This window comes from Pantherophis guttatus, chromosome 8, assembly GCF_059756535.1.
Source record: "Pantherophis guttatus breed Tessera chromosome 8, ASM5975653v1, whole genome shotgun sequence".
NCBI lineage: Eukaryota > Metazoa > Chordata > Lepidosauria > Squamata > Colubridae > Pantherophis > Pantherophis guttatus.
Window position 1 is genome coordinate 11,712,965 of NC_142070.1, and position 27,085 is coordinate 11,740,049.

Sequence of the window (27,085 nt, forward strand, 5' to 3'; positions counted from 1 at the left end):
CAAATTGAATTGTTGAATTGTCCTGCAGCGAGTTATTCTGCGGTGAGTTGGTCATGGCAAGTTGTCCTACAGCGAGTTGGCCATGGTGAGTTGACCGCACCAAGTTGTCGCATACTGGATTGGTCCAAAGTCACCCAGCCAGCTTTCATGCCTAAGGTACTAGGACTAGAACTCCCAGTCTCCTACTTTCTCACTTGGTGCCTTAACTATTACTAGACCAAACTGGCTCTCAAAAACAACTCTTAAACGTGAATATATAATGTAGGACAAGTGGAAATTTTCTAATTTTTATTAATAATAGGGACTTTCCTAAACTCTGAATTAACTTCAGCTAGATTAGCCATGCATTTGCCTGCAAGAAGTAACATTTTCTGTCAGCAAGAACCAGAGTAGATGGCCACTCTATAAGTGGCTACAAATGTAGTTGAGCCCAATACTGGAATTAAGGAAGATGGCATGATATTTAGCTTAAGCAGTTCAGACAAGGATCCAAAAATGAGCAAAGTTTATTATTAGCATAGTAAATATACACACCAAGGGATAGTCAAATTATATGGTAAGGAAATAGGAGTAAGAAGTTAATCGAATATTATGGGATAGCTTTGCTTTGTGAGAATGGGCGTCTGTCATGTAACTTTGTAATCAATCAGCAATTCTCTTATTTTTGTCTCCTGTGGTAAATTGTATACAAATAACTCAAACTGATTTCCAGCAGGTTCCTTGGGTATGAAACCCAAGAGACGTCCCCTTCTGCTTCTATACAGAATTTTTTTAAAAAATGTTTTGTCTTTCTTTGATCTTGTGTGGAAATCGGCTTTTTCACACCATGTTTCTGTACCGTCTTCTGGCCTATGAAAAATCTATTCGGAGATGGAATCAGGAATGATGTCTTCACTGCCCTGCACTTTGTGAGGAAGTATCGAAATCGTTCCAGATTTTCTAAAGCTGGTGAACGGCCTAATTTAATATTCGGAACACGAAGCAAGATAGCATTGTTTTCCACGTGCAACAAGACATCCTCCTCAGGATCCTTAATAGAGTATTTGTGTCAGGGCAGTCCAGACAAGAATCAAATGCAGGAGTACCAGTTCTCTCTTTATTGTAAGGCTGCATTAACAGAATCTTCCCAGTCTGCAATTACCCTCCCCACCTTTAGTCCAAGAAAAAAAACACTAAAGATGTTTGCCATGCCCCATTTTGTCTGTGGGCTCAGATGCCTCTTATCTGACCTTTGCCTAGTCGTCCTCCTGTCTTCCAAGGTCATTTGATAATTGGATTGATATTTGCAAGATCCTTTTCTTGTTTACACACCACCAGGTGCTTCTCTCCTCTCCTCTCCTCTCCTCTCCTCTCCTCTCCTCTCCTCTCTTCTTCTTTCTTTTCTTTTTGCTATGGTGATTCTCAGTCATCCAGGTCATGGTTGTCTTAAAGGTGCTTTTTCAAAAGGCAACTGGATTTTCTTTGTTTTTCCTTGAAAACTTTTCTTTTTCTTTTCTTTTCTTTTCTTTTCTTTTCTTTTCTTTTCTTTTCTTTTCTTTTCTTTTCTTCCTTTCCTTTCCTTTCCTTTCCTTATCTTTTCTTCCTTTCCTTTTCTTTCCTTTTTTCTTTCTTTTTTTTTTCTTTTCTTGGTTCCCAATGACACCATTTTACCCTTGTTTACTTACTCTGAGATCACATCCATATCCTTTTTAGTCTGAACCACCTGACATAGTTGGCTTGACTAGCTTGCTAGGTGCTAGGCCAGGGGTCTGCAACCTTAAAAATTCAAAGAGCCATTTGGACCAGTTTCTCAAAGAAAAGAAAACACCGGGAGCCACAAAACCCTTCCCATGTCTGACTATTTCTTGAGCGGCCACAAAACTAGCATATGTAGTTGAATTAAACGTTCTGTTTTCTTCTGAAACTTTTCTTGGATTTATCCATGGTTGGCCTACCAGGGTTTGAAAAGCTCAATAAATTGCATGTCAGCAGGTATCGCACATTGGCAGTTGTGATGCATATTTTGACTGACAGGGAGCTGCAGCAGAGGGGTGAAAGAGCCACATGTGGCTCCAGAGCCGCAGGTTGCTGACACCTGTGCTAGGAGATTTCATTCCAGAACAATTTTTTGGGACACCCTGACTCTTATACATTGCTCTGGAGCAGTGGTGAAATCCAATTTTTTTTGCTACTGGTTCTGTGGGCGTGGCATGGTGGGCGTGGTGTGGCTCAGTAGGTGTGGCTTGGTGGGCGTGACTTGGTGGGCGTGGCAGGGGAAGGATACTGCAAAATCTCCATTCCCTTCCCACTCCTGGGGGAAGGATATTGCAAAATCTCCATTCCCACCCCACTCTGGGGCCAGCCAGAGGTGGTATTTGCTGGTTCTCTGAACTACTCAAAATTTCTGCTACTGGTTCTCCGAACTACTCAAAATTTCCGCTACCAGTTCTCCAGAACCTGTCAGAATCTGCTGGATTTCACCCCTGCTCTAGAGTCTTGATGTTAGGCTTTATTGAAAACCTTTTGAAAATCTCAAAAGGCTGTATCTGAAGGCAGCCGTTTGACAGCATCCTGAAAAAAATGAAAAACATTAGTGAGATGGAACCTCTTTTCTTCATAAACTAAAGGGTTCTTCTGGAGTAATTGTCCTGAAGGTGTTCTTTCCTGCAGTTTCTTGGATTCTCTGAATCCCATTTTAAAACTGGTTTCCTATTGCCCATTTTCCAGCCACTGGGACTGTTCTGTCCTCACTACACGTTACCCTGTGTGTAGCTTGATATGTAGGTAAATCCTTGTAGACTTCAATAAGCGAGACTATAAACGTAGATCTTGATACTTTATCAAAGAACAGGATGAGGTGAAACAGCGATGCCAGGTAGGGGATATAGATTTTGTCCTCAGAAGAACATGTGTCACGGACTAAGCTGGACTCTTCTAGATGTTTCTGTTACCTCAGAATGCTACAAAATGGAGTCTGGCTTCTCAGGATGCACCTTTTTTCCAGAATGATGGGAGGATGGGGTGCTCTAACACCACCAAAACCAACTTTCCAAACAATTAAAAAATTGTGTTTGTCCACCAGATGGAGCTCAATACATGTTAAAGAACAACATCAATAAAAATACACAAACTCTATGCTGGAGGCATGACAGGGACAGAGAATATATTACATATATATTTTGAGACGATCGAAGTTTCAGATTTCTCTTACAAGAATTCGCAGGAGCTCATGAATTTTCCCTTCTATTTGTCCTGACTTTGAGAATTGTGTTCTTTTATAATCCATTTTATTCATTTGGACCAGTATTTCAGTTTTGGAAGCATCTCTTATTAATATATTCATTATTGCTAACTATGATGGCATCCTCCTTTATTTGAGGGAACCTTTCTGAGCTGTGGCATCTATTCCAGCAACGGTTTTATTACATTTTATGTAAGTCCCAACAATTCTGGAGATATTTATCTCTTTCAATTCCAACTTCTTTTTTTTAACAAATATATTTATTGTGCAGAGGTTTCTCCTCTGAAATCTAGAGTAATTCAATACGCTTGTTCTGGAATCTTCCATATATACATATTTTTCTCCCCACTTGGTTGAATGATAGCTTCATCTCAAACGCTTCACCTCCAATCTTTCAAACTCATCCTCTCTAGAAAGTTAATACATAAAAGGATCCAGTGGTGAAATCCAATTTTTTTTTTACTACAGATTCTGTGGGCATGGCTTGGTGGGTGTGGTGTGGCTTGGTGGGTGTGGCTTGGTGGGTGTGGCACGAGAAGGATACTGCAAAATCTCCCCACTCCAGGGGAAGGATATTGCAAAATTCCCTTTCCCTCCCCACTCCTGGGGGAAGGATATTGCAAAATCTCCATACCCACCCCACTCCAGGGGAAGGATATTGCAAAATCCCCATTTCTTCCCCACTCCTGAGGGAAGGATATTGCAAAATCTGCATTCCCACCCCACTCTGGGGCCAGCCAGAGGTGGCATTTGCCAGTTCTCCAAACTACTCAAAATTTCCACTACCAGTTCTCCAGAACCTGTCAGAACCTGCTGGATTTCACCCCTGAGAGGATCCCCTTAACTCAACACTAACCATTTCCTAACAACAAAGAAAACAATTAGTGCTTTCCTATTGTTAAATAGGAACTGAGTAGGAACGGTTGAGTAGGAACCGTTATCAGCAATAAAATCATCAGGAGAAAACGAGAAGTTACATAGCTTCCTCTTTCTTCCAGGCAGATTATCAATGTATGCATAGATGTTAAACTTTAGTTTTTTACATGTATGGAAATTGGATTCTCCGTTTAATTCACGAAAAGGCAAGACAAGAAACCATAGTTGGAAACTAACCAAGAAGAGAAGCAACCTACAACTAAAGAGAAATTTCCTAACGGTGAGAGCTATCAACCAATGGAATAGCTTGCCTTCAGACGTCTTGGGTGCCCATCACTGGAGGCTTTCAAAAAGAGACTGGACAATCATTTGTCTGAAACGGTATAGGGTCTCCTTCTTGAGCAGGGGGTTGGATTAGAAGACCTCCAAGGTCCCTTCCAACTCTATTATTCTGTGTTCTATGCTTTGCACAACAAAGCAGACAAGAAGATTAAACTAATAGATTCAATGCAGGTATTTAGGAATCCATGCCTATTGTACAAGACATCACCCACCTAAAGACACCTAAAGATCTTGGCCTTTGTATGTAGTAATTCCAAAATTTGAATCCTGGGTCCTTCCTCATACCACTGAGTTATCAGCTGTATGTTGTGGCCCACCAGTGACCAGCGGATCTGGCAGCAGATTTGGACAGTGAGGAGGTTGGGATGGAGTCCTGGAGTCTGGAGAAAACTCTGATGAGGGCTCTGTCTGTGGAAGTCTTGATATGTAACGTGTGAGCTTTATAGAATATCAATGCTGTCTGCCAATCTATTTGAAAGATGTCTCATATCATAATTCTGTAATGGATGGAGTGATCGGGTGATCATACTGTCTATAAATCTATCATAAAACTAGCAATAGTAACATTATTATTAGGAGTAGTAATATGCAGTTTGGGTATGTTCCAGGGGTGAAATCCAGCAGGTTCTGACAGGTTCTGGAGAACCGGTAGAGGAAATTTTGAGCAGTTCGGTGAACTGGTAGCGGAAATTTTGAGCAGTTCAGCGAACCGGTAATGGAAATTTTGAGTAGTTCGGAGAACTGGCAAATACCACCTCTGGCTGGCCCCAGAGTGGGGTGGGAATGGAGATTTTGCAGTATCCTTTCCCTGGAGTGGAGTGGGAATGGAGATTTTGCAGTATCTTTCCCCTGCCACACCCATCAAGCCACACCACACCCACCAAGCCACGCCCACAGAACCAGTAGTAAAAAAAAATAGAATTTCATCACTGGTATGTTCATATATTTGTCATGCTCATTTTGAAATTTTGCTTTGTTAAATATAACCAGTAGTGGGATTCAAGTAACTTAACAACCGGTTCTCTGCCCTAATGATTTCTTCCAACAACCAGTTTGCCAAACTGCTCAGAAAGTTAAAAACCGGTTCTCCCAAAGTGGTGCGAACTGGCTGAATCCTACCACTGCATATAACCCATAGTTACTATTGTGCATGTACTGATGTCCTGCCTTAAACATTTCTCCAAACTCTGAAAATAGCTTTTCATCTAAAGTTATCCTCGTCTATTATTTCTTTTCTTTTTTTTTTTTCTGTTTTCCTGACATTATGGACAATCGCTCATTTCTTGTACTTGATAGCATAAAACTCTGCATACATTGAAAGCCCTATATAAAACAAAAGATAACCTAGTTTCTAAATGAATCATTCAATTCTGAAAAAATAAGTACAGATAGTCCTGAACTTACATCTGTTTAGTGACCATTCAGAGTTACAATGACACTGAAAAAAGTAACTTAGGATCATTTATCACACTTATGGTCATTGCATCATCCCCATGGTCATATGATCAAAATTCAGACGCTTGGCAACTGATTCATATTTATGACAGTTGCAATGTCTTGGGGGTCACATGATCCCCTTTTGCGGCCTTCTGACAACCAGATTCACTTAACAACCATGTGACTAAGTTAATAATTGTAACGATTCATTTATTAATGGTGTCAAGAAAGGTCGTAAAACGGGGCAAAAATCACTTAAATGTCTCACTTAGCTCAATTGTGGTCATAAGTGGAGGACTAATCCGAAAGTACATGAAACACTGCTTCTGCTTGGAATTAAAATGCATCTGAAACCAATTTTTCCCACTTTCCCACTTTCATCTCAATATGGCAAAAATGCCATAAGTTGCTTTCATTTTACCATAATTGAGACAATAAAGGTAAAGGTTCCCCTCGCACATATGTGCTAGTCGTCATTCCTGACTCTAGGGGGCGGTGCTCATCTCCGTTTCAAAGCCGAAGAGCCAGTGCTGTCCGAAGATGTCTCCGTGGTCATGTGGCCGGCATGACTAAACGCCAAAGGCGCACGGAACGCTGTTATCTTCCCACCAAAGGTGGTCCCTATTTTTCTACTTGCATTTTTTACGTGCTTTCGAACTGCTAAGTTGGCAGAAGCTGGAACAAGTAACGGGAGCTCACTTCGTTACGCACTCTAGAGATTCGAACCGCTGAACTGCCGACCTTTCGATCGACAAACTCAGTGTCTTAGCCACTGAGCCATCGCATCCCATAATTGAGACAATAGCATCCTATAATTGCTGTAAGGTATATAAAATCTATTGCACTTTGCCACCCATTTCCTTGATATCAAACAACTGTATTCACTTGAAACAAAGGCAGTATACAGATTTTCTGTCAGACAGCAAATTTTTATGTTTGTGAATGTGTATTTGTATTTCTGCTAACCTGAGGGTGAGTAAACGGCATAAGATTTCATTTTAATTCTTAATAAATTTCCAATAAGAAAACAATACACATTATCTTTCTTCAAAATGCTTTATTATTTCGTATCCGGTGCATTATCTTGCACAGAACGCATTGACGGGGGATCATTTCAAAGAATGATTTGGTTTGATTATGAAAGATAATTTGGGAAAGCATAAAATGGATTTGAGATGGTAGGACATGCACTGCTGAATACAGCCAAACCTGAAAGAGAAAAGAGAAAATTCAAAGTCAAACATTTCTAATTCTTTTAGTTGGGGGTGGGCCGGGGGGATTTTTCTATTTTTTAAAACCTTTCTTACTCTATTTTGCTGAAAATATTGTACTCTCTATCCAAATATTAGCATATCAAACTACAGGTGGTCCTTGACTTATGACTTATTTATTTAGGGACTGTCTGAAGTTGCAAAAGTGCTGAAAAAAGAGACTAACGACCAGTCCTCACATTTATGACCATCGCAATATCCCTGTGGGCAAGTCATCACAATCTGGGCACTTGGCCATCAATTCACACTTTGTTGTAGAGTTGTAGGGTTCTGTAGTCACCTGATCTCAATTTACGATCTCGTCGGCTTCCATCAAGTAATGGGAAACCGGCAGGAAGCTGCAAGTCATAATCACATGATGTCTCATTTTACAACCATGGCAAAAAACGGTTGCAAAATCTGGTGCAGTCCCATGATGCCTCACTTAACCACACTGCTTAACAGTGAATTTTCTGGTCCTTATTGTGAATTAGAAGTTGAGGACTATCTATAATACAAAGTTAGAAGGCAGGGTTCTGGAGGCATATTTGATTGGATTTGCGGTGCAGGAGTAAAAAATGAACCATATTTTTGGCTCCATAGGACACACTTGGGTGGGTGGAAATGTCTGTGCATCTTATGGAGCAACTATTGCTGAAGCCCCGCCCACCCACTGGCCACCATCCTTTGGCCGTTTTTGGCCTCTGCGTGTCCCATTTTTGGCCTCTGCGTACCCTGTTTTCAGCCTCTGCGCTGCCAAAAATGGGGCACACAGAGGCCAAAAATGGGATGCATGGAGGCCAAAAACAGGACGTGCGGAGGCAGAAAACGGGACGCGCGGAGGCCAAAAATAGGACATGCGGAGGCCAAAAATGGGATGCACAGAGGCCAAAAATGGGACGCGCAGAGGCCAAAAACAGGAGTGTATCTTATGACTTATTTATTTAGGGACTGTCTGAAGTTGCAAAAGTGCTGAAAAAAGGGACTAACGACCAGTCCTCACATTTATGTGAGTGTATCTTATAGACAGGTCCGTCTTATAGAGCAAAAAAATATGGTAATGATTTTTTTTTAAGATGGCACTTACCCCTACCTAGGTTAGCTAAAATATTTAAAAATATGTCTAGCAAATGTTGGAAATGTAATCAAAAACGGACACATGCTGTCATATGTGGTGGACTTGTGGCAAAGCAAAAAAATTTTTAGAAGCAAATACATAAATTGCTAGAAAAGATGATTGGAAAGCATGTAGATTTTAAACCTGAACTATTTTTATTAGGTATAATATCAGGTAAACTTGATAAGAAAAATATGCATTTAATATTGCACGTCTTGAGAGCAGCAAGGATTGTATTTACGCAATGCTGGAAAAATGAAGAAACACCACGAGATGAAGAAATAATTAAGAGGAAACTAGCCGTGTGCAGAAATGGACAGATTGACATTAAAAATGAAATAGAAAGAAGATACGGAATATTACCAAACATGGAATCTATTTTATCAGTGGTTGGAAAAAAGGGGTGGAGACTGAAAATGTAATATGTATTGTTAAGCAAATTTAATACCGAGACAACTCGATGTTTATTAAGCACTAAGAAATGTAACTAATAAAAAAATGAATAAAAAAAGAATTTAATGATTTTTCATTTTTTGCTGTAAATTTACAGGATCCTAGAATAGTGAACATTAATTGACTCTGGAAACTTTCTTATGTCAGTGGGTTCCTACCATGTTTCTCCAAAAATAAGACCCTGTCATATATTTTTTTTTGAACCCCGAAACAAGTGCTTGGCTTTATTTTCGGGGAAGTCTTATTATTTTGGGGCGTGTAGAGCAAAACAGGGCTTTTCTTGCCATCTTACCTGATTTCCAGCTCTGTCTTCCTAACCCTAACCAGAGGAAATGGCGGGGACTGGCTGCATGTGCGTTTAAATATTTTTGGGGAGGGCTTATTTTAGCCCATGCGCTCAAAAGCCCAGTTGGGCTTATTATCAGGGGATGTCTTATTTTCGGGGAAACACGGTACTAGCACATTTCCAGTTAAGTCCAATAATGAAAATGCTTCCTTTGGCAACAAAACCTTCTCCTCTCTTTTAGACCATACAAGTAGTCCTCGACTTATAACCATTCGTTTACTGACTGCACAAAGCTACAACAGCACCGGAAAAAGTGACTTATGACTGTTTTTCATACTTACGACCATTGCAGCATCCCCATGGTCACACGACCAAAATATTGGCCTGTAGTTATGAGGGTTGTGGTGTCACAGAGTCATGTGATCCCCTCTTGCAACTTTCCGACAAGTAAAGTCAAGGGGGAAGCCAGATTCACTTAACAACCATGTTGCTAACTTAACAACAGCACTGATTCCCGTAAAAACTGTGGTAAGGTTATAAAATGGGGCAAAACTCACTTAGCAATTGTTTTGCTTAGCAATGGAAATTTGGGGTTCAATTGTGGTCGTAAGTCAAGGACTACCTGTACTTCCCTGTAATGGAAGTCTGGAAAACATCCTTAGTCAGGTAGTCCTTGAAATAGGAGCACAATCGAGGCCAGAATGTATGTTGCTACATGAGAAATTTGTTGAGTTTTGCCCCATCTTACGACTTTTCTTGCCACCATTGTTAAGTGAATCACTGCAGTTGTTAAATTAGTATCACTAATTTCTAGTATCACTAGTATCATTAGTATTAGTATCAGTTGTTAAGTGAATCTGGCTCCCCCCTTGACTTTGCTTGTCAGAAGGTCACAAAAGGGGATCACGTGATTCCGGGGACACTGCAGCCGTCATAAATATGAACCAGTTGTCAAGCATCCGAATGTAAATTAGGAGACCATGGGAATGCTGTAATGGTCAGAAGCAGAGATGGTATTCAGCCGGTTCAGACCGGTTCGCCTGAACCGGTAGCCCACCCGCCCCGGCTCTATACTGAGCCAGCAAAGCGCATCCGTGGAAGGCCGGGCACATGCGTGGGTGGGGTGCGCGCGAGCGAAGTGAGTGTGTGCGTGTGCTCACATTTGCAAACTGGTAGGGATAGTAAGTGAATACTACCCCTGGTCAGAAGTTTGAAAAATGGTCAGAAGCCACTTTTTTTCAGTGTCATTGTAACTTTGAACGGTCACTAAATGAACTGTTGTCAGTGGAGGACTACCTGTATTTTTAGACCTATGAGTTTGTGATGCCATTAGAGCACCTGTGCCGCTTTTGTATCCTATTGTAATTCTTCCCTAGCTTCTTAGATTGCATGCCTGAGGCTTAGCACGTTTATGTCCAGTGAGTAAAAACCAACCTTCTTAGAAGATTCCCCTGTCTTTTCGTTGATCGATGTCTCTCTTGAGTTGGCAAACACTACAAAGATGGCAACACATTGTTGCGAAAAAGTCACCCAAGAGGGATCCCTGTTAAGCAGAAAGATGGGTTAAGAGCAGAACAATTCTTTTGCAAGTAGACGAGAGTCACATGATAAACCAATGAAATGCTTGAGGGTTGTTCCCATGTCAAATATGGCATGCATAAATATTTCAGACTGTAGAACATCCTTCTCCAACTGCTCGTCATTTAGATGTATGGATTTCAAATTTCAGAAGTCCCCAGCCAAGATAATCACTGCTGAGAATTCTCAGACTTGAATTTCACAGTTCAGAAAGGAATCCTCCAGTTAATTAATTAATTAATACACATAGTCCAAAAAAAAGGCAATTTTGATTAAAGGTAAAGGTTCCCCTGGCACATATGGCTAAGATGCTGAGCTTGTCAATCGAAAGGTTGGCAGTTCAGCGGTTCGAATCCCTAGTGCCGCGTAATGGGATGAGCTCCCGTTACTTGTCCCAGCTTCTGCCAACCTAGCAGTTCGAAAGCACATAAAAAATGCAAGTAGAAAAATAGGGACCAATTTTGGCGGGAAGGTAACAGCGTTCTGTCCGCCTTTGGTGTTGAGTCATGCCGGCCACATGACCACGGAGACGTCTTCGGACAGCGCTGGTTCTTTGGCTTTGAAACAGAAATAAACACCGCCCCCTGGAGTCAGGAATGATGACTAGCACATATGTGTGAGGGGAACCTTTACCTTTACCAATTCAGAAAAGGGTTAATTCAAGAACCAGCTTAACATCCCAAAGGTGGTTTTTTTAAAAGACTTTCTTGAGTTTTTTAAAAATGTTTTTTTAATATTTTTTTTCTTTAAAAATGTTTCGCTTCAGTTCTTCAAAACTGAAGAAGCTTTTTGAATGAGAAGCGGAATGTTTTCAAAGACAAAAACAGTGGTGGGATGCCCCTGGTTCGGTAAAACTGGTGGGAGACTCCGCCCACCGACCCTGATGTCATCAGAAAGCTTCTGTGCATGCGCAGAAGCACACACGCGCGAGCGGAGCAAGCATGTGTGTGCGGCCCTGTTGCGAACCGGTAGTAAAGGTAAGTAGAATCCATCCCTGGACAAAGACCAAGAAAGTCCAGTTACCTCTTGGAAAAGCACCTTTGGGACAACCATGACCTGGATGATTGACAATCTCCATAGCCAACCAGGTTAAATCAGGCATTTGCAAGATCAAAATGAAAAGAGGAAGGGAAGTACTGTAGAGATCTTCTACTCACCGGAATGCCGTATTTTGTCCGATAGACAGATCTAATGGCCATGCTTAAACCACAGAGACAGCATTCATCCATAGCCGCGGCAACTTGGCATCCCAAACATAGGGGACAAAACAATCCACACACACCTAGGAAAAGGAAGAAGAAAGCTTTGCAAATGGTTCCTGTAGTTTTCTTAGAGGCATCATGTTAAAAAACATAAGGCCATGCATACTTCATCTCTACTGTTTTACTTATTTATTCTTTGTCCACAGGAGCCAAACCAATATTAAATTGGAGAATGAGATGGATTGTCCCTTATTTTTCCAAAATTGCACAAAAGGGTGTAGGAAGTTAGCACCCACCTCTTTCCTAGAAGAATGAAATATTTTAGGAAATATTAAAAAGGCAGAATATTATGTTTCCCTGAATGAGAAATGGAGAAGCATGTTTTAAAGACAAAGCAGCTCCCATATTCCTGCCCCCTTCCTTTGTCAATGGGCCAGAGGCAGAAACTCAATCTTTGTCAATGGACCATCATCTGCAACACAATAGGACGCATCTAGCAACAGAAACTCATCACATGGCACCTGGGAAGATTATATCAGCCAGCAAGGCTAGCTAAGACCCCCACCCCTTGGGAGTCTGACAACCAATCAGGATACTCTTTCTGGGCTCCAGGAAGTTCAAAGCCAGAGAGGGCATAAAACCCCAGGATTCACTGCATCTCGGCCCTTTTCTGTTCAGGCACTCAAACCATGTCCACCATTAAACCATCTTTCCAATCAGTCTCCATGTTTCCAGTGTCTTTTTCCCCACTTGGAGCTGAACCCAGAAGATATTTCTTCTAACAAGGGGAACTGATCTTCATACTAATGGAAATCTATTGAGAAACTTTAGAGCACATTCATGTAATAAATACATTTTGAAGAGTATTTTTTTTCTGGAAGGAGCCTCTGTTCACACATCTACCTGTGGTACCTGGCGCTGTAAGTAGTTGTGCTAATCATCATTTGCAAATCTGATAGAAGGCCCATTTTATCTAACTGAAAGCATGCCTTTAGGAACAAATATGGTCAAAACAGAAGTTGCCTTTTGTAGCTTGATAGTAATTAATAATACTTTTAAAAATTATGTTTATTTTCAGATAATAAATAAATAACAGGAAGATATATTGATCATCCTGTTCCCAAGCAAAGTACAATAGCCCTACTTTTAGTAAACATTGTCATAATACCAATGAAAATGTATTTCCACCATAACATTCTTCCGGTTTGGAGAAGAATTTGGTCCAAGATTTACTCAAGAATTCCAACGAGTCTACAACTATCTCCATCCTGAGATATATACATAGTTACTCACACACTCCGCAGTCATTGAAACAATCGAATAAGCCGGTTTGCCATTCAGGGCTTTGATGTTGGGTGACTACCATCTGTGGCTGGCTCATAACCACGTGAGGATTCATCTTGAAAGGCTCCTAATTCAGAAGAAGAGAAAGAACATGATATTTTAAAGTGAAATAAAATAATTCCAACCAATATCCTAATGCGCTAGCCAGCTCAAGGGTCTCCAAACCTGGCAACTTTAAGACTTGTGGACTTCAACTCCCAGAATTCCCCAGCCAGGTTGAGGCATTCTGAGAGTTGAAGTCCACAAGTCGCCAAGTCGCCAAGTTTGGAGACCCTTGAGCTGGCTCAATCTAAGGAATCCACTTCATATCCATGTAGACCCTTTTGTGAAGATCTAAAGACGGTTTGTTACCAAAGTGGTGGCTATATTTGTTTGAGGAATGTGTTGGGTTTAAACCATATTATGATTATGTTAATCTATCCCTGTGTTTCTCAACTTTGACCTGAGTGGACATCAGCTGTCAGAATTATCTAATCCAGGGGTCTCCAACCTTGGCAACTTTAAGACCTGTGGACTTCAACTCCCAGAATTCCTCAACCTGGCTGGGGAATTCTGGGAGTTGAAGTCCAGAGGTCTTAAAGTTGCTAAAGTTGAAGACCCCTGATCTAGTCAGCATGCTGACCAAAGGATTCTGGGAGTTGGAGTCTGAATAGCTTAAAGGTCAAGAAACCCGGATATATCCCAAGAATATCTCCAGCGTGGCATTCCTTGTGGGCATGGAAAACAGCTGCTAAGAACCAGAATGTAACAAATACAATATGCTTTGGTCTATAAATCACCTTTGTTTAGCATTTGTTTTATTTAAATTCTGTGGAAGCCGCCTTCTAGCGAATTTCAGCACTATTTACAAAATCAAGAATAAAGCCTCACCTAAATAAATACGAAACCATCACAACCAGAAGAACAAGAATCAAGATCTGCTAGGATGAGTCTTGCTTCATTTTCTTTTTTTTTTATTAAATAAGTGGAAAACGGCATGTATATACGGGTATATCAATAAATTACAATGGCTGGGGTTTTAATTTTCCCCGATTACTAGAGCCCACTTAAATGATAGATATAGAATAGCTCTAGGAAAAATGATATCTTGAAGCAACATTAATTTCTGCAGCAGCGACCATCAACCTGTGCCGAGGTGGCGCAGTGGTTAGGGTGCAGTACTGCAGCTACTTCAGCTGACTGCTAGTTCAGCAGATCAGCGGATCAAATCTCAACAGGCTCAAGGTTGACTCAGCCTTCCATCCTTCCGAGGTGGGTAAAATGAGGACCCAGATTGTTGGGGGCAATATGCTATTTAGTATACTGTCTTTGGTGTAAGCCGCCCAGAGTCCTCGGTGTGTGGGCAGCATAGAAATATGAATAATAAAATAAAATAAATAAATAAACCTACTGCACACAAAGGACAAATATTTTAATCGCTGAGACTTCCAAGGAATGTTTGCACTACAATTTAAAAGTTGGTAGAAATAATCTGGAAATATTAAAACAGAATTGAAGTGGGGTGGAGATTAGGTAAAATGTACCATTTATTGATAGAAGGCAATATTTATAGCTCAGGGTTAAACTATGGGGTCCTTGGTGCCTTCTGAGCTTGGTGGTTTCCTTGGAGACATTTCATTATCAAACGAGGACACTGATGATGTTACCTAGGTTGGTAATGAAACGTCTGCAAAAAACCCCCACCAAGTTCAGAGTGTACCATTGATCTCTCCTTTCTATGGGTTTCTAGTGTGCAAAGCATGTTATAAGGTGAAGGTGAGGTCCACCTGTCCACCCCAGTGTCTTTGGCCTTGGGGAAGAGCATGGGGCCCTGATGAGGGTGGTCTATGTTGCGAGTGGCCCATGTGATAAGAGAGAAGACCCCCCCACCGCAGTGTCGACCATCCTCATGGTTTTCAGTCTCTATCAGAGGTGGGTTTCAGCAGGTTCTGACCAATTCTGGAGAACCGCTAGTGGAAATTTTGAGTAGTTCGGAGAACTGGTAGTAAAAATTCTGACTGGCCCTGTCACCATCTATTCTCTGCCTCCCAAGTTCCAGCTGATCGGGAGGAAATGGGGATTTTGCAGTATCCTTCCCCTGCCACGTCCACCAAGCCACGCCCACCAAGCCACATCCACAGAACCGGTAGTAAAAAAATTTGAAACCCACCACTGGCCTCTATGTAATCTCTTTTAATTTCAATGGCCTTATATCTTATCTTTTTATCATTTTATAAACGGCCCAGGGTCACGTCGACAGCAAGAAGCTCAGCCACCGTGGAAAAGTTAGCGGTTTTGTAATGAAGCCACTGCCGGAAAATGTGAAATAAATGCAAACAAGGGATAAACTACGGTTTGTTAAAGGATGTATAGTGAGAAATGAATAGATATGTTCAGATTTTGTCAGGAATCAACCTTATGATTTGTAGGAAGAAAGTTTTCTTTGGTATGGGTGGAGCAGGGGCGTCTAACCTTTCCAGCATTAAAAACTTCTTTCTTTAATTCTAGATTAAAGAATTCCTTCCCCTTCCCCAGAGTAGAACTGGTATATAGCAATAGCAATAGCTCTTAGACTTAGATACCACTTCACAGTTTTTACAGCCCTCTCTAAGCTGTTTACAAAGTCAGCCCCCAAAAATCTGGTTCCTCATTTTACCCACCTCGGAAGGATGGAAGGCTGAGACAACCTCAAACTGGTAAGAATCGAATTGCCAAATTGCAGTCAGCCGGCAGTCAGCAGAAGAAGCCTGCAGTACTACAGTCTAACCACTGTGCCACCACGGCAAATAGTCTATGGATTGTCTTATGTTCTCCATTCCTGATGGAAGAGTAGGTGGCGACCTTGCCAGGAGAACCTTTACACAGATCTTCCTTGTGTGCGAAATGTGTGCCAGATCAAAGGATCATTTTCAAGTCACTCATCTTCTCTTTGGACTATTCCAGTGCACTTTACATGAGGTCGCCCTTCAAAACCATTTAAATTTACTAAATATATGTATAGCTCTTTAGGAAGTAAAATACTGTATACTTGATATATAATGAAATAGGAGATACGTAAATTTGTATATAGATTAAGGAATATATTACTTAACTTGAATTTGACACAAATGTTAGAAATCAGAGACGTTGAGCAATGTCCATTGTTTTACTTTTAAAACTAATAAAATATTTTTTTTAAAAAACCCATTTAAATCAGGGGTGAAATGCTCTGAAGTCTGCTACCATTTCGCTTCGCTACTGGTTTGCTTTGTGCGTGCATGCGCGGTGTTTGTCAAATGCGTGTTTCATGCACATATGCGCAGTGCACACCAAATGCATGCTTTGTGCGCAGGCGCTACCATACAGCACTGAAAAAGGAGGATTTCTGAGTCTTCAAAGGTAAGTAGAAGAGCGAGGGGGGGAATAGCTGTGATTTCCTGCTTTCTAGCAAATCTAAATCACACGGCACAGCTGATCATCGGAAATACCGGTTCACCCGAACCGGTAGCATTTATTACTACCAGTTCGGGCGAACCGGTCCAAACCGATAGCATTTCACCCCTGATTTAAATTATTGGTTGTTACTAAGCTCTTCATGGCCCAAGGCAGAGTTATCTGTGGGGCTACCTGTCTCCAATTGTCTCTACTTGTCCCATAAGATCTGGAAAGATGAGTAGGCTCAGGTCCCTTGTATGAACATTATCACATGGGGAACCCAGGAAATGTGTTTTCTCTGTCTCAAAGCCTGACCCATGGGATATTAATTCATTAATTCATTAATTTGTCAACAAGTACAAGGAAACAAGTGACAGTATAGCCATAGACGTGGACACTTGAAAAAAAATTGACACAAATAAAAGGAAATAAATAAGCAAAACATAGCCATAAACACATAAAATGAGAACATATCAGAGGTGGGCTTCAGCAAGTTCTGACCAGTTCTGGAGAACCGGTAGCGTAAATTTTGAGTAGTTCGGAGAACCGGTAGTAAAAATTCTGACTGGCCCCACCCCCATCTATTCTCTGCCTTCCGAGTTCCAGCTGATCAGGAGAAAATGGGGATTTTGCAGTAACCTTCTCCTGGATTGCGGACGGAATGGAGATTTTACAGTATCCTTCCCCTGCCACGCCCACCGAGCCACACCCACAGAACCAGAAGTAAAAAAATTTTGAAACCCACCACTGGTACATATAAATGGGAACAGTAGGACAGGGACAGAAGGCACGCTGGTGCGCTTATGCACGCCTCCTTATTTATTTATTTATTTATTTATTTATTTTATTGAATTTGTATACCGCCCTACTCCCGAAGGAGTCAGGGCGGTGAGGTCCTAAGGGACCTCTTAGGAAACATGAAAGGTCCACGGTAGATAGTTTAAGGTAAAAGGTATGGGGGTTAGCGAGACTAACAACAGGATCAGGTAGAGCATTCCAGACATTTACTACTCTATTGCAAAAGTCGTATTTCCTACAATCAAGATTAGAGCGAATTACATTGAGTATGAATCTATCGATAGCCCTTGTGTCTCTCCAAGGTTCAGATGTCCTGATCCTGCTGACCTTCTGCAGGACCCTGAAGACCTGGTTTTCCCTCTAGTCAGATTTCTTGAACTCTGCGTGAACTTGCCAAGAAAGATTTCTGAATGGTTTATGTAATGACTGGTCTGGTTGGACCTTTATTCCCTTACTCTGTAATTCTATTGACTGTTCCAAGTTTCGTTGTGTTTTATTTTTAGTTCATTTGTTTTTCACAGCCCTTTCCAATTGAAAGACACCGAGTTTACTAAAGGAGGTTAAAAAAACAGAGCTGCCAAATAATTAAAACATTGCCTATTATCTCCCAGCAAACAACTAAATCCCACGACTAGGAAGTGGTTTCTTTTCCTTAGCCAAAACCCAGGGTTAGGCCTGTTATCTTCAGCATATCTCGCTTCGCTGGTATCCTGCCATAAAATGTAGGGGAGGTGGGAGGAGGATGGGGAAGGGGGAATTGGCAACGGGAGGGAGGGAGGGAATGACAGAGTGACAGGAACCAGGGGTGTCAAACCAGAATAAACTGCCCAACCAGGGACAGACCATGAGAGCGGAATGTGAAATTACCATATTTTTCGGAGTATAAGACGCACCTTCCCCCCCCCCAAAAGCGGGTGAAAATTTAGGTGCGTCTCATACACCGAATGTAGCCCCGCCCACCCACTGGCCCCCACCCTTTGGCCTCTGCCTTGCAGCAGTTACCTCCTTGCAAGTAAACACCAAGAAAAAACAGTTCCTTTCAGCTTCAGCACAACCTAATTAGCACACATTGATTGGATCAGCCTCCCAACTCTCAGCTGATTTGCTCTCAGCTGTTTTGCGCAGGGCTCTGCTGCTTGCTGCAAAGAGGTGAATTGCTGGAGCAGACTTTTTTCCCTTTGCTAATCAAGCTATGCTGAAAACGAAACTGAAAGTAAAGCAGGCTGTTTGCTGTTTGCTGCAAGGAGGCAAAATTGCTCAGAGGCAGAGGGAGATTTCTTTTTCTTCTTTTCCTCACCTAAAAAGGTAGGTGCATCTTATACTGCGGTGTGTTTTATACTCCGAAAAATACGGTACATTGAAGAGGCTGTTTCCCAAAGCTCAAAGCCATTTCCCAAAGATCTAAAATGAGCGTGACTGGACACTAGTGGACTGGTCAAGGGGAGGGGGCCAGGGATGTGGCAGATCCAGTTTTGCTTCTGCTATAACAGCTTGAACTTAGTAAAACTGAACCTTTCACTTCCACCATGGAGTCGAGGTCGTAAAATTGGTTATGACTCACTTAACAACTGCCTCGATTAGCAATGGAAATCCTGGGCCCAATTGTGTTTGTAAGTCAAGGACTACCTGTATATTATGCCACTTCCCTGCTGTTTCTCCATCCCTCCAGTGTCTTAGTCAAATAAATAATAATTGTGATCTTGAGCGATTTATTAGACTAAAAATACAGTCAGCAAATCAGAACATAGTCCATACAAGCTTTCAAAGCAGATATGGCTATTTCACATGGGAAAATCATAACCTTGAAAATATTCAAAATGCTGAAAATTTAGCCAGCTTAATGAAGGAACTCCCTTCCCTGCCCTAATTCACAATAGATTAATTACTTTATTGCTTGAAATAAATCATAAATTATTGTACTCCCAGTGCTTGACCTCTTTATCTTTCCTAAAAGTTAATTTCTTTTATAACTTGCAAACGAGAGGAATAAAATAAATGGACAGCCATAAAAGTGACAGTTTTCCATCTTGCAAAATAGCCTCTGGGTGTTGGCAGGAAGAGAAATTTGGGGATTATCTAATTTAATTGAACATTTCCAGTTTATCAAGGATGGGTCTTCCTTTAATAAGAACTGTAGTACTCTTGCTGGGGAAAAAGAACTCTATAAGACTTCTAAATTCTACTTTTAAACTTTTTCAGGAATTAAATTGGATGTCAAGGAGTTTGCTTGCAATGGCAGAGATTTCCGGACAATGAAAGACAAATTATTTATATACCCCTTGTCCAACCTATAAATGTCCAGTTGCCAAAATATGACACTCATTTCTCCAAAACTCTCTTCAATGAAACAATTCAAATTCAAACATATTTTAGGCATGGTAGACATAAGAAAGACATAAGAAAGGCTGAGAGCCAAAGAACTGAGGCCTTTGAACTATGGCACTGGAGAAGACTTCTGAGAGTCCCTTGGACTGCAAGGCGATCAAACCGGTCAGTCCTAGAGGAGATCAACCCTGGCTGCTCTTTAGAAGGCCAGATCCTGAAGATGAAACTCAAATACTTTGGCCACCTAATAAGAAGGAAGGACTCACTGGAGAAGAGCCTAATGCTGGGAAAGACTGAGGGTAAAAGAAGAAGGGGACGGCAGAGAATGAGGTGACTGGATGGAGTCACTGAAGCAGTAGGCGTGACCTTAAATGGACTCCAGAGGAAGGTAGAGGACAGGAAGGCCTGGAGGAAAGTTGTCCATGGGGTCCCGATGGGTCGGACACGACTTTGCAACTAACAACAACAAGACATACTGCGGAATTTTTCTGCTCAGCACTAATCCTGATTAGAACCTAATTTAAAATTGATTAAAAAGTGAGGTCAATCCACTTTAAACTGGCTTTATGGTTTGGGCAGGAAAGCTGGGGAAATTTTTTTTTTTGACAGTAACAGTAATAGAGTTGGAAGGGACCTTGGAGGTCATCTAGTCCAACCTCCTGCTCAGGCAGGTAGGGATTCGAACCACTGACCTTTCTGATCGACAAGCTCAGTGTTTTAGCCACTGAGCCACCTAGTGGACACTGAGCCACTTAACAGACAGGGAATCTATTGGTCCATCACCTGCAACAAATATTCCCACCAGTCATAGCTTTTGGGAGAGACGGATGAAAACTTCCATGACTTCTGTACCTAGTAAGACGTAATGGTTGCAAATTACTCTAGCACTGTGATGGCGAACCTATGGCACGTATGCCACAGGTGGCACGCGGAGCCATGTCGCCTGGCACGCCAGCTCAGCTCTGGCACTCATGCCTCTCTAGGAGTCTCTGGAGGCTGGGGACAGCAAAAAAGACAGTTTCTGTCCAACTGGAAGTTGGGAAATGGACCATTTTGGGCCTCCAAGGGGGTGAGGAAGGCTGTTTTCACCCTCCCCAGATGCATAGAGAGGATCTGGAGCCAGGTGAAAAAGAAAAACGGGCCTACCGGGCCATCACGTGCCAGGAGGAGGGGGGAAGGGGGGTTGTGCGTGCATGCGTGGGGTGGGGCGCATAGAATTAGGTGTGGGCACGCGTGCACGTGAACTTCCCCCGGCCCCCCTTCCTGGCACGCGATGGCAAAAAGGTTAGCCATCACTGCTCTAGCACATCACAGAACAATGTTTCTCAACTTTGATAAATTTAAGATGGGTGAACTTCAACTTCCAGAATTCCCCAGCCGGCAACTCAATTCCTTCCTCTCCTATCCAGTCATCCTGGGGATATTTTTATTATCTTCCCTGATGAAGAGATTTTGGAAACTCAGAACTTTGCAAAAGGATGAATCTTTTTTTTTCCCCCTCATAAAAGGGCTGCTTTAATATGGATCTTCAATATATTTTACCCTTTGATGAAAAACACAATTGGTTTTCCTTAATTATTTTTTTTCTATGACCAGGGAGGATGAAGAGGTCAGTGTTATACAGGTAGCCGATTTTCAATGGTTTGTTTAGTGACCCTTCAAAGTTACAATGGCATTGAAAAAAGGGATTTATGACTGTTTTCACACTTACGACCATCACAGCATCCCCATGGTCACATGAACTAAAACTGAGACGCTTGACAACTGACTCGTATTTATGACCGTTGATGTGTCCCTGGGGTCATGTGATCCCCTTTTGCGACTTTCTGATAAGCAAAGTCAATGGGGAGGCCCAATTCACTTAACAACCGTGTTATTAATTTACCAACGGCAGTGATTCACTTAACAACGGTGGCAAGAAAAGTTGTAAAACGGGGCAAAACTCCCTTAACAAACGTTTCACTTAGCAACAGAAATTCTGGGTTCAGTTGTGGTCGTAAGTGGAGGACTCCCTATACCAGAGGACAAAAAGATTTTTTATTCCAAATGGAAATCCAGGTTTTTGATTTCCGGTTTCCTACTTTGAGTCAGCTAAAAACATTAGGCAATATAGAATGAGCCTAGAAAAGCTGAAATCCACCCTGTGCAGATAGTTCTCAATTTGCAACGGTTTGTTTAATGACTGTTCAAAATTACAGCAGAACAGAAAAATAGTGACTTATGACCAGTCTTCACACTTGCGATCTTTAAATAAATAAATAAATAACTTTATTGTCGTTGTACGTGTATACACAGTATACCCATAGAACGAAATTCACTTAACACCCAAAGACCAGGTCCAACATACATAACAATCCCCGAACACACCCCCACCCACCACAATTCTCCACCCCTAAACCACCCAAACATCCACACAATAGATCAAATAATGCTGTCCAATAATTCACTGATGGTGGCCCTTTAGTTCATTGTTGAGTGCAATTATAGCTCTGGGATAAAAACTATTCAAAAAACGTGTGGTCCGAGTTTTAATTGTTCTGCATCTTCTGCCAGAAGGCAACAGTCCAAAAAGATTGTAAGCAGGATGGGGAGAGTCTCTGAGAATGTTATGCAACTTTCTCAAACAGCGAGATTCGAAGATGTCATCCAGGGCTGGTAACTGGAGTCCGATGATATTCTGGGCAGTTTTAATGATTCTCTGTAGAGCTTTTCTGTCCGCTACAGAGCTGCTCCTATACCATGCAAGAATGCCGTATGTCAGGACACTCCCGATGGTGCTGCAATAGTAGGACAGAAGTAGAGGCTGAGATAGATTTATCTTCCTGAGCGTTCTCAGGAAGTACAGCCTCTTCTCTGCCTTCTTCACAAGCATGTTAGCATTCATAGTCCATGAGAGGTCCGCCGAGATATAAATTCTGTATAAATACGGAATCCCCATGGTCACATGATCAAAATTTGGGCACCTGGCAACTATCCTGTATTTTTCACAGTTGGAGCATCCTGGGATCATGCGATCACCACTCATGACTTTCCCAGCTGGCTTCTGACAAGCAAAGTCAATGGATTCATCTAACAACCATGTGATCAGAAGTGGCGTTCAGCCGGTTTGGACCGGTTCGCCCAAACCGGTAGCTGGAATCGCGGGTGGGCATACCCGCCCCGGCTCTATGTCATACTATTTAGGCATGTTTTTGAAGCTGGGCGCGTGCACGGAAGGCACGCGCACAAGCAAAGCACATGCATGGAAGACAGGGCGCATGCACGGAAGGCAGGTTTGTGTGTGTGAACTGGGTGCCCGTGCACACAAGCTGGGTGCGCATGCGCATGAAGCGAAGTTGTGAATGCTCCATCACTGGAAGTTTTTAAGAAGAGATTGGATAACTATTTATCTGAAGTGGTGTAGGGTTTCCTGCCTAAACAGGGGGTTGGACTAGAAGACCTCCAAGGTCCCTTCCAACTCTGTTATTCTATTCTATTCTATTCTATTCTATTCTATTCTATTCTATTCTATTCTACTCTACTCTACTCTACTCTACTCTACTCTACTCTACTCTACTCTACTCTATTCTATTTATGTTGCTATATGACCTTCTTGAGCAGTTCTCTGGCTTCTGTCTGACCCTTATAGTTCCTGAATCACTGCAGTATTTACATTAAAAACATGGTTGTTAAGTGAACCTGGCTTCCCCACGGACTTTGCTCATCAGAAGGTCGCAAAAGGGGATCGCATGACCTTGGGACATAGCAACGTCCCAACGTCGGTCATAAATACGAATCAATTTGCCCAGCGTCTGAATTTTGATCACAAGATCATGGGGATGCTGCAAAGATCCTAACTGAAAAACGATCCCTTTTTTCAGTACCTTTGTAACTCTGAGCACTCACTAAACCAATGTACTTTGAACTACCTGTAATTCCAACCATATTGGCTATGAAGGCTTTGAAGAAAATTAAAATGGAAATCCTTGGAGTTAGCCCAGGGGTGAAATTCAGCAGGTTCTGACAGGTTCTGGAGAACCGGTAGCAGAAATTTTGAGTAGTTCGGAGAACGGGTAAATACCACCTCTGGCTGGCCCCAGAGTGGGGTGGGAATGGGGATTTTGCAGTATCCTTCCCCTGGAGTGGGGTGGGAATGGAGATTTTGCAATATCCTTCCCCTGGATTGGGGTGGGAATGGAGATTTTACAATATCCTTCCCCTGCCACGCCCACCAAGTCACACCCACAGAACCGGTAGTAAAAAAATTTGAATTTCACCACTGGTTAGCTGCCCACTACTCTCATTAGTTAAGGTAAAGGAAATCTCCAAGTAGAGGCAACATTTTCACCATGTAAAAGCTGACTTCTCCATTGCAAACAAGAGAGATATCACATAGCATACTCATGTAAAAGACATGTGTATAGGAAACACATGTGTAGGAAAGATAAAACGCCCTTAAGATCTAGATTAACACATGTGTTGAAATAAAGGGGCATCTTCTTTCACTTTTTAAGATAAGGAAATAGGATTTAACGAAATACGGAAAGAAGGAAGGTTACACAGGAGGAAAAGGTTCGTATTGATAGAACTGGAACTGTTGTTATAAACTAACACATTTTGTTCTGTTCTATTCCATTGATAATGACTGGCTAAAGCTTTAAACAAAAAGACTTATACAAAGAGGCTGGAAAGCAGTGGTGAAATCCAATTTTTTTTACTACCGGTTCTGTGGGCGTGGCTTGGTGGGCGTGGTGTGGCTTGGTGGGTGTGGCAGGGGAAGGATACTGCAAAATCTCCATTCCCACCTCACTGCAGGGGAAGGATACTGCAAAATCCCCATTCCCTCCTCACTCCTGGGGGAAGGATATTGCAAAATCTCCATTCCCACCTCACTCTGGGGCCAGCCAGAGGTGGCACTTGCCGGTTCTCCAAACTGCTCAAAATTTCCGCTACCGGTTCTCCAGAACCTGTCAGAACCTGCTGGATTGCACCCCTGCTGGAAAAGCAGGCCTAGCATGGTCACCCATCCAAAGCTACAACATTTTGGATCGAATAAATATTACTTTGATCTCCAGTGATCATCTGGTTAGTTTGAGAAGAAAAAAAAAAGTTTTCAGGAACCCAGAAGCCAGGCGAAAGAAGATATCTTCTGACTATCACATGCTTGGCCAGGGGGACTTTTTATCAGGTCCGCCTGATTCGCCAGTTGCGTCCCTTTCTGGATCAGGACTTGTTAAATATGGTCACTCATGCTCTCGTTACTTCCCGCCTGGACTACTGCAATGCTCTCTACATGGGGCTCTCCTTGAGGAGCACCCGGAGGCTCCAACTGGTCCAGAATGCGGCCGCGCGGGTGGTTATGGGAGCGGTGTGGCGCTCCCATGTGACCCCCCCTCCTGTGCGAGCTGCACTGGCTCCCGGTGGTTTTCCGGGTGCGCTTCAAGGTTTTGGTTACCACCTTTAGAGCGCTCCATGGCATCGGACCGGGGTATTTACGAGACCGCCTTCTGCTACCAATAGCCTCTCACCAACCAGTATGCTCCCATAAAGAGGGGCTTCTCAGAGTGCCGTCGGCCAAACAGTGTTGACTGGTGACCCCCAGGGGGAGAGCCTTCTCTGTGGGGGCACCTACCATCTGGAACGAGCTCCTCCCGGAGATACGGAGGATCCCTGATCTGCGCACGTTTTGTCGTGCTCTCAAAACATTTTTATTTCAGCAGGCTGGCCTGGCCTAACTCTCCCTTTTAAATGTTTAAATCGTTTGATTTGTTTTATAAATTGGGTGTTTTAATTGGTGTTTCGGCCAAAATATTTAATAATTTTAAGGGACTTTTAATGTTTGTATTATCTGTATTTTATCTTGGCTGTTCACCTCCCTGAGTCCTCCGGGAGTACGGCGGTATAGAAATTTGATAAATAAATAAATAAATAAATAAATAAATAAATAAATAAATAAATAAATAAATAAATAAATAAATAAATAAATGCTTAATTTCATCAAAGAGAGACAATCCATTTCCCAGTTTTGCACAGTGCACTTGTTCTAACAAATAAACATGGTTTGCACAATTTCCCGTAAACCACATAGCTACTTTCCCCCCACACACAATCGTGTCCGATTTCAGGAGATTGCCTGAACAAGTCCCTGCAGATTTTTTTAGCTAGGTTTTTCAGAAGGGGTTTGCCATTGCCTCCTTCTTAGGGCTGAGAGAAAGTAACTGGCCCAAGGGTGCAAGGCAAGATTAGAACTCATGGTCTTCTGGTGTTTTTTTTTTTTTTTGCCTGATGCCTTAACCACTACACCAAAATGGCTCTCTTTAAAACTAGGCTTAATATTTGCACCTATGAAGACAATCGATCGTTTTCTAAGCAGGATAAGCTCATTGCGGCAACCTAAGGGATCTCTCAGAGTGGATCCTACCTGTAGCCTAAAACAGAATCGCAAAATTAGTGTATGGTTTCACCTGTTGATGACTGGTACATCAAGGGCTGATTGACATCTGTCGGTGAATCCACATGGATTGAACCGCTACACGACCAAGGTTCACTGAACTAAGTTTCAAACGTATCTCGGTATCTACCTTTTAAATTTTTGAGCACAATTGGCCAAACTGTTTCAAAAGCAAATTCCACTTAAATTCCACAGAGCTGTGACACAGGTGTGACTTTAGTCCAACATTACTTGAAATTCAATCCTGTTCTTCCTAAATTTTGGCTATCACTTCCTTCTTTTGCGGCTAAGCTGTTACAGTACGTAAAACTAGATTTCCCATCTGTGTTTGTAAGGTGTTTTTTCGTTTTTTTTTAACTTACACAAAATATTTGAGAAACGCAAATATTTCTCTTGGTATGGATTTGTATGCCTGCACCTTTAAAGTGATACATAGTGTAGAAAAACAATATTAATCACAGGCTTGTCTTTAATTTTACAATTTTTATAAAGTAAGCTTTGTTACAGTGGACCCCTAAGTAGATTTCCTTCCAGGGTAAGTTCTAGTCAACTCTCAAATTCTTTTAAACATTGACAGAAAATAATATTTTAAAAGATTGACATGGTATTTATGCATGCCACTTACCTTGTGCTTAGAAGAGAATGGGAGATCTTGCTTCCTTGAAGTTAACAGTAACTATAGAGACAGTTAAGGGACTGACCAACCTTTGTAACTGTAGTTGGTTCTCAAGCAGGAAGTTGGAACTGCAGTTAAAGGGTGTTTTGCAAGAAGATAAGTCATATCTCATTAGACCTTGAGACTCCAATAGTATTCATACGGAAGGAAAACCGAATAAATAAAAGCAGGAAATAAACAGACATTTCATGGAGAGATATAGCTAGAGGGAAAAAAAGAGAAGGAAGGGAAGGGAGGGGAGGGAGGGGAAGGGAAGGGAAGGGAAGGGAAGGGAAGGGAAGGGAAGGGAAGGAAGGAAGGAAGGAAGGAAGGAAGGAAGGAAGGAAGGAAGGAAGGAAGGAAGGAAGGAAGGAAGGAA

The 27,085-nt window shown here is 42.0% G+C and overlaps 1 protein-coding gene across 2 annotated transcripts; it reads right to left on the bottom strand.

Annotated features, from left to right (window-relative positions):
• Positions 1 to 6,912: 6,912 nt before the first annotated feature.
• LOC148112551 (placenta-specific gene 8 protein-like) lies at positions 6,913 to 26,855 on the bottom strand. 2 transcript variants are annotated; one of them, XM_087875025.1, is made up of 5 exons: positions 26,677 to 26,855; positions 13,055 to 13,172; positions 11,717 to 11,841; positions 10,416 to 10,524; positions 6,913 to 7,084 (listed from the first exon to the last, which is right to left on the bottom strand). In XM_087875025.1, exons 2-4 carry the CDS (start codon positions 13,158 to 13,160, stop codon positions 10,420 to 10,422), a joined length of 336 nt encoding a protein of 111 aa, XP_087731151.1. In that variant the 5' UTR covers positions 13,161 to 13,172; positions 26,677 to 26,855; the 3' UTR covers positions 6,913 to 7,084; positions 10,416 to 10,419. The 2 variants fall into 2 exon arrangements, with proteins under 2 accessions (XP_087731151.1, XP_087731152.1); XM_087875026.1 differs by lacking the exon at positions 26,677 to 26,855 and adding an exon at positions 26,065 to 26,222.
• Between the last annotated feature and the right edge of the window lie 230 nt (positions 26,856 to 27,085).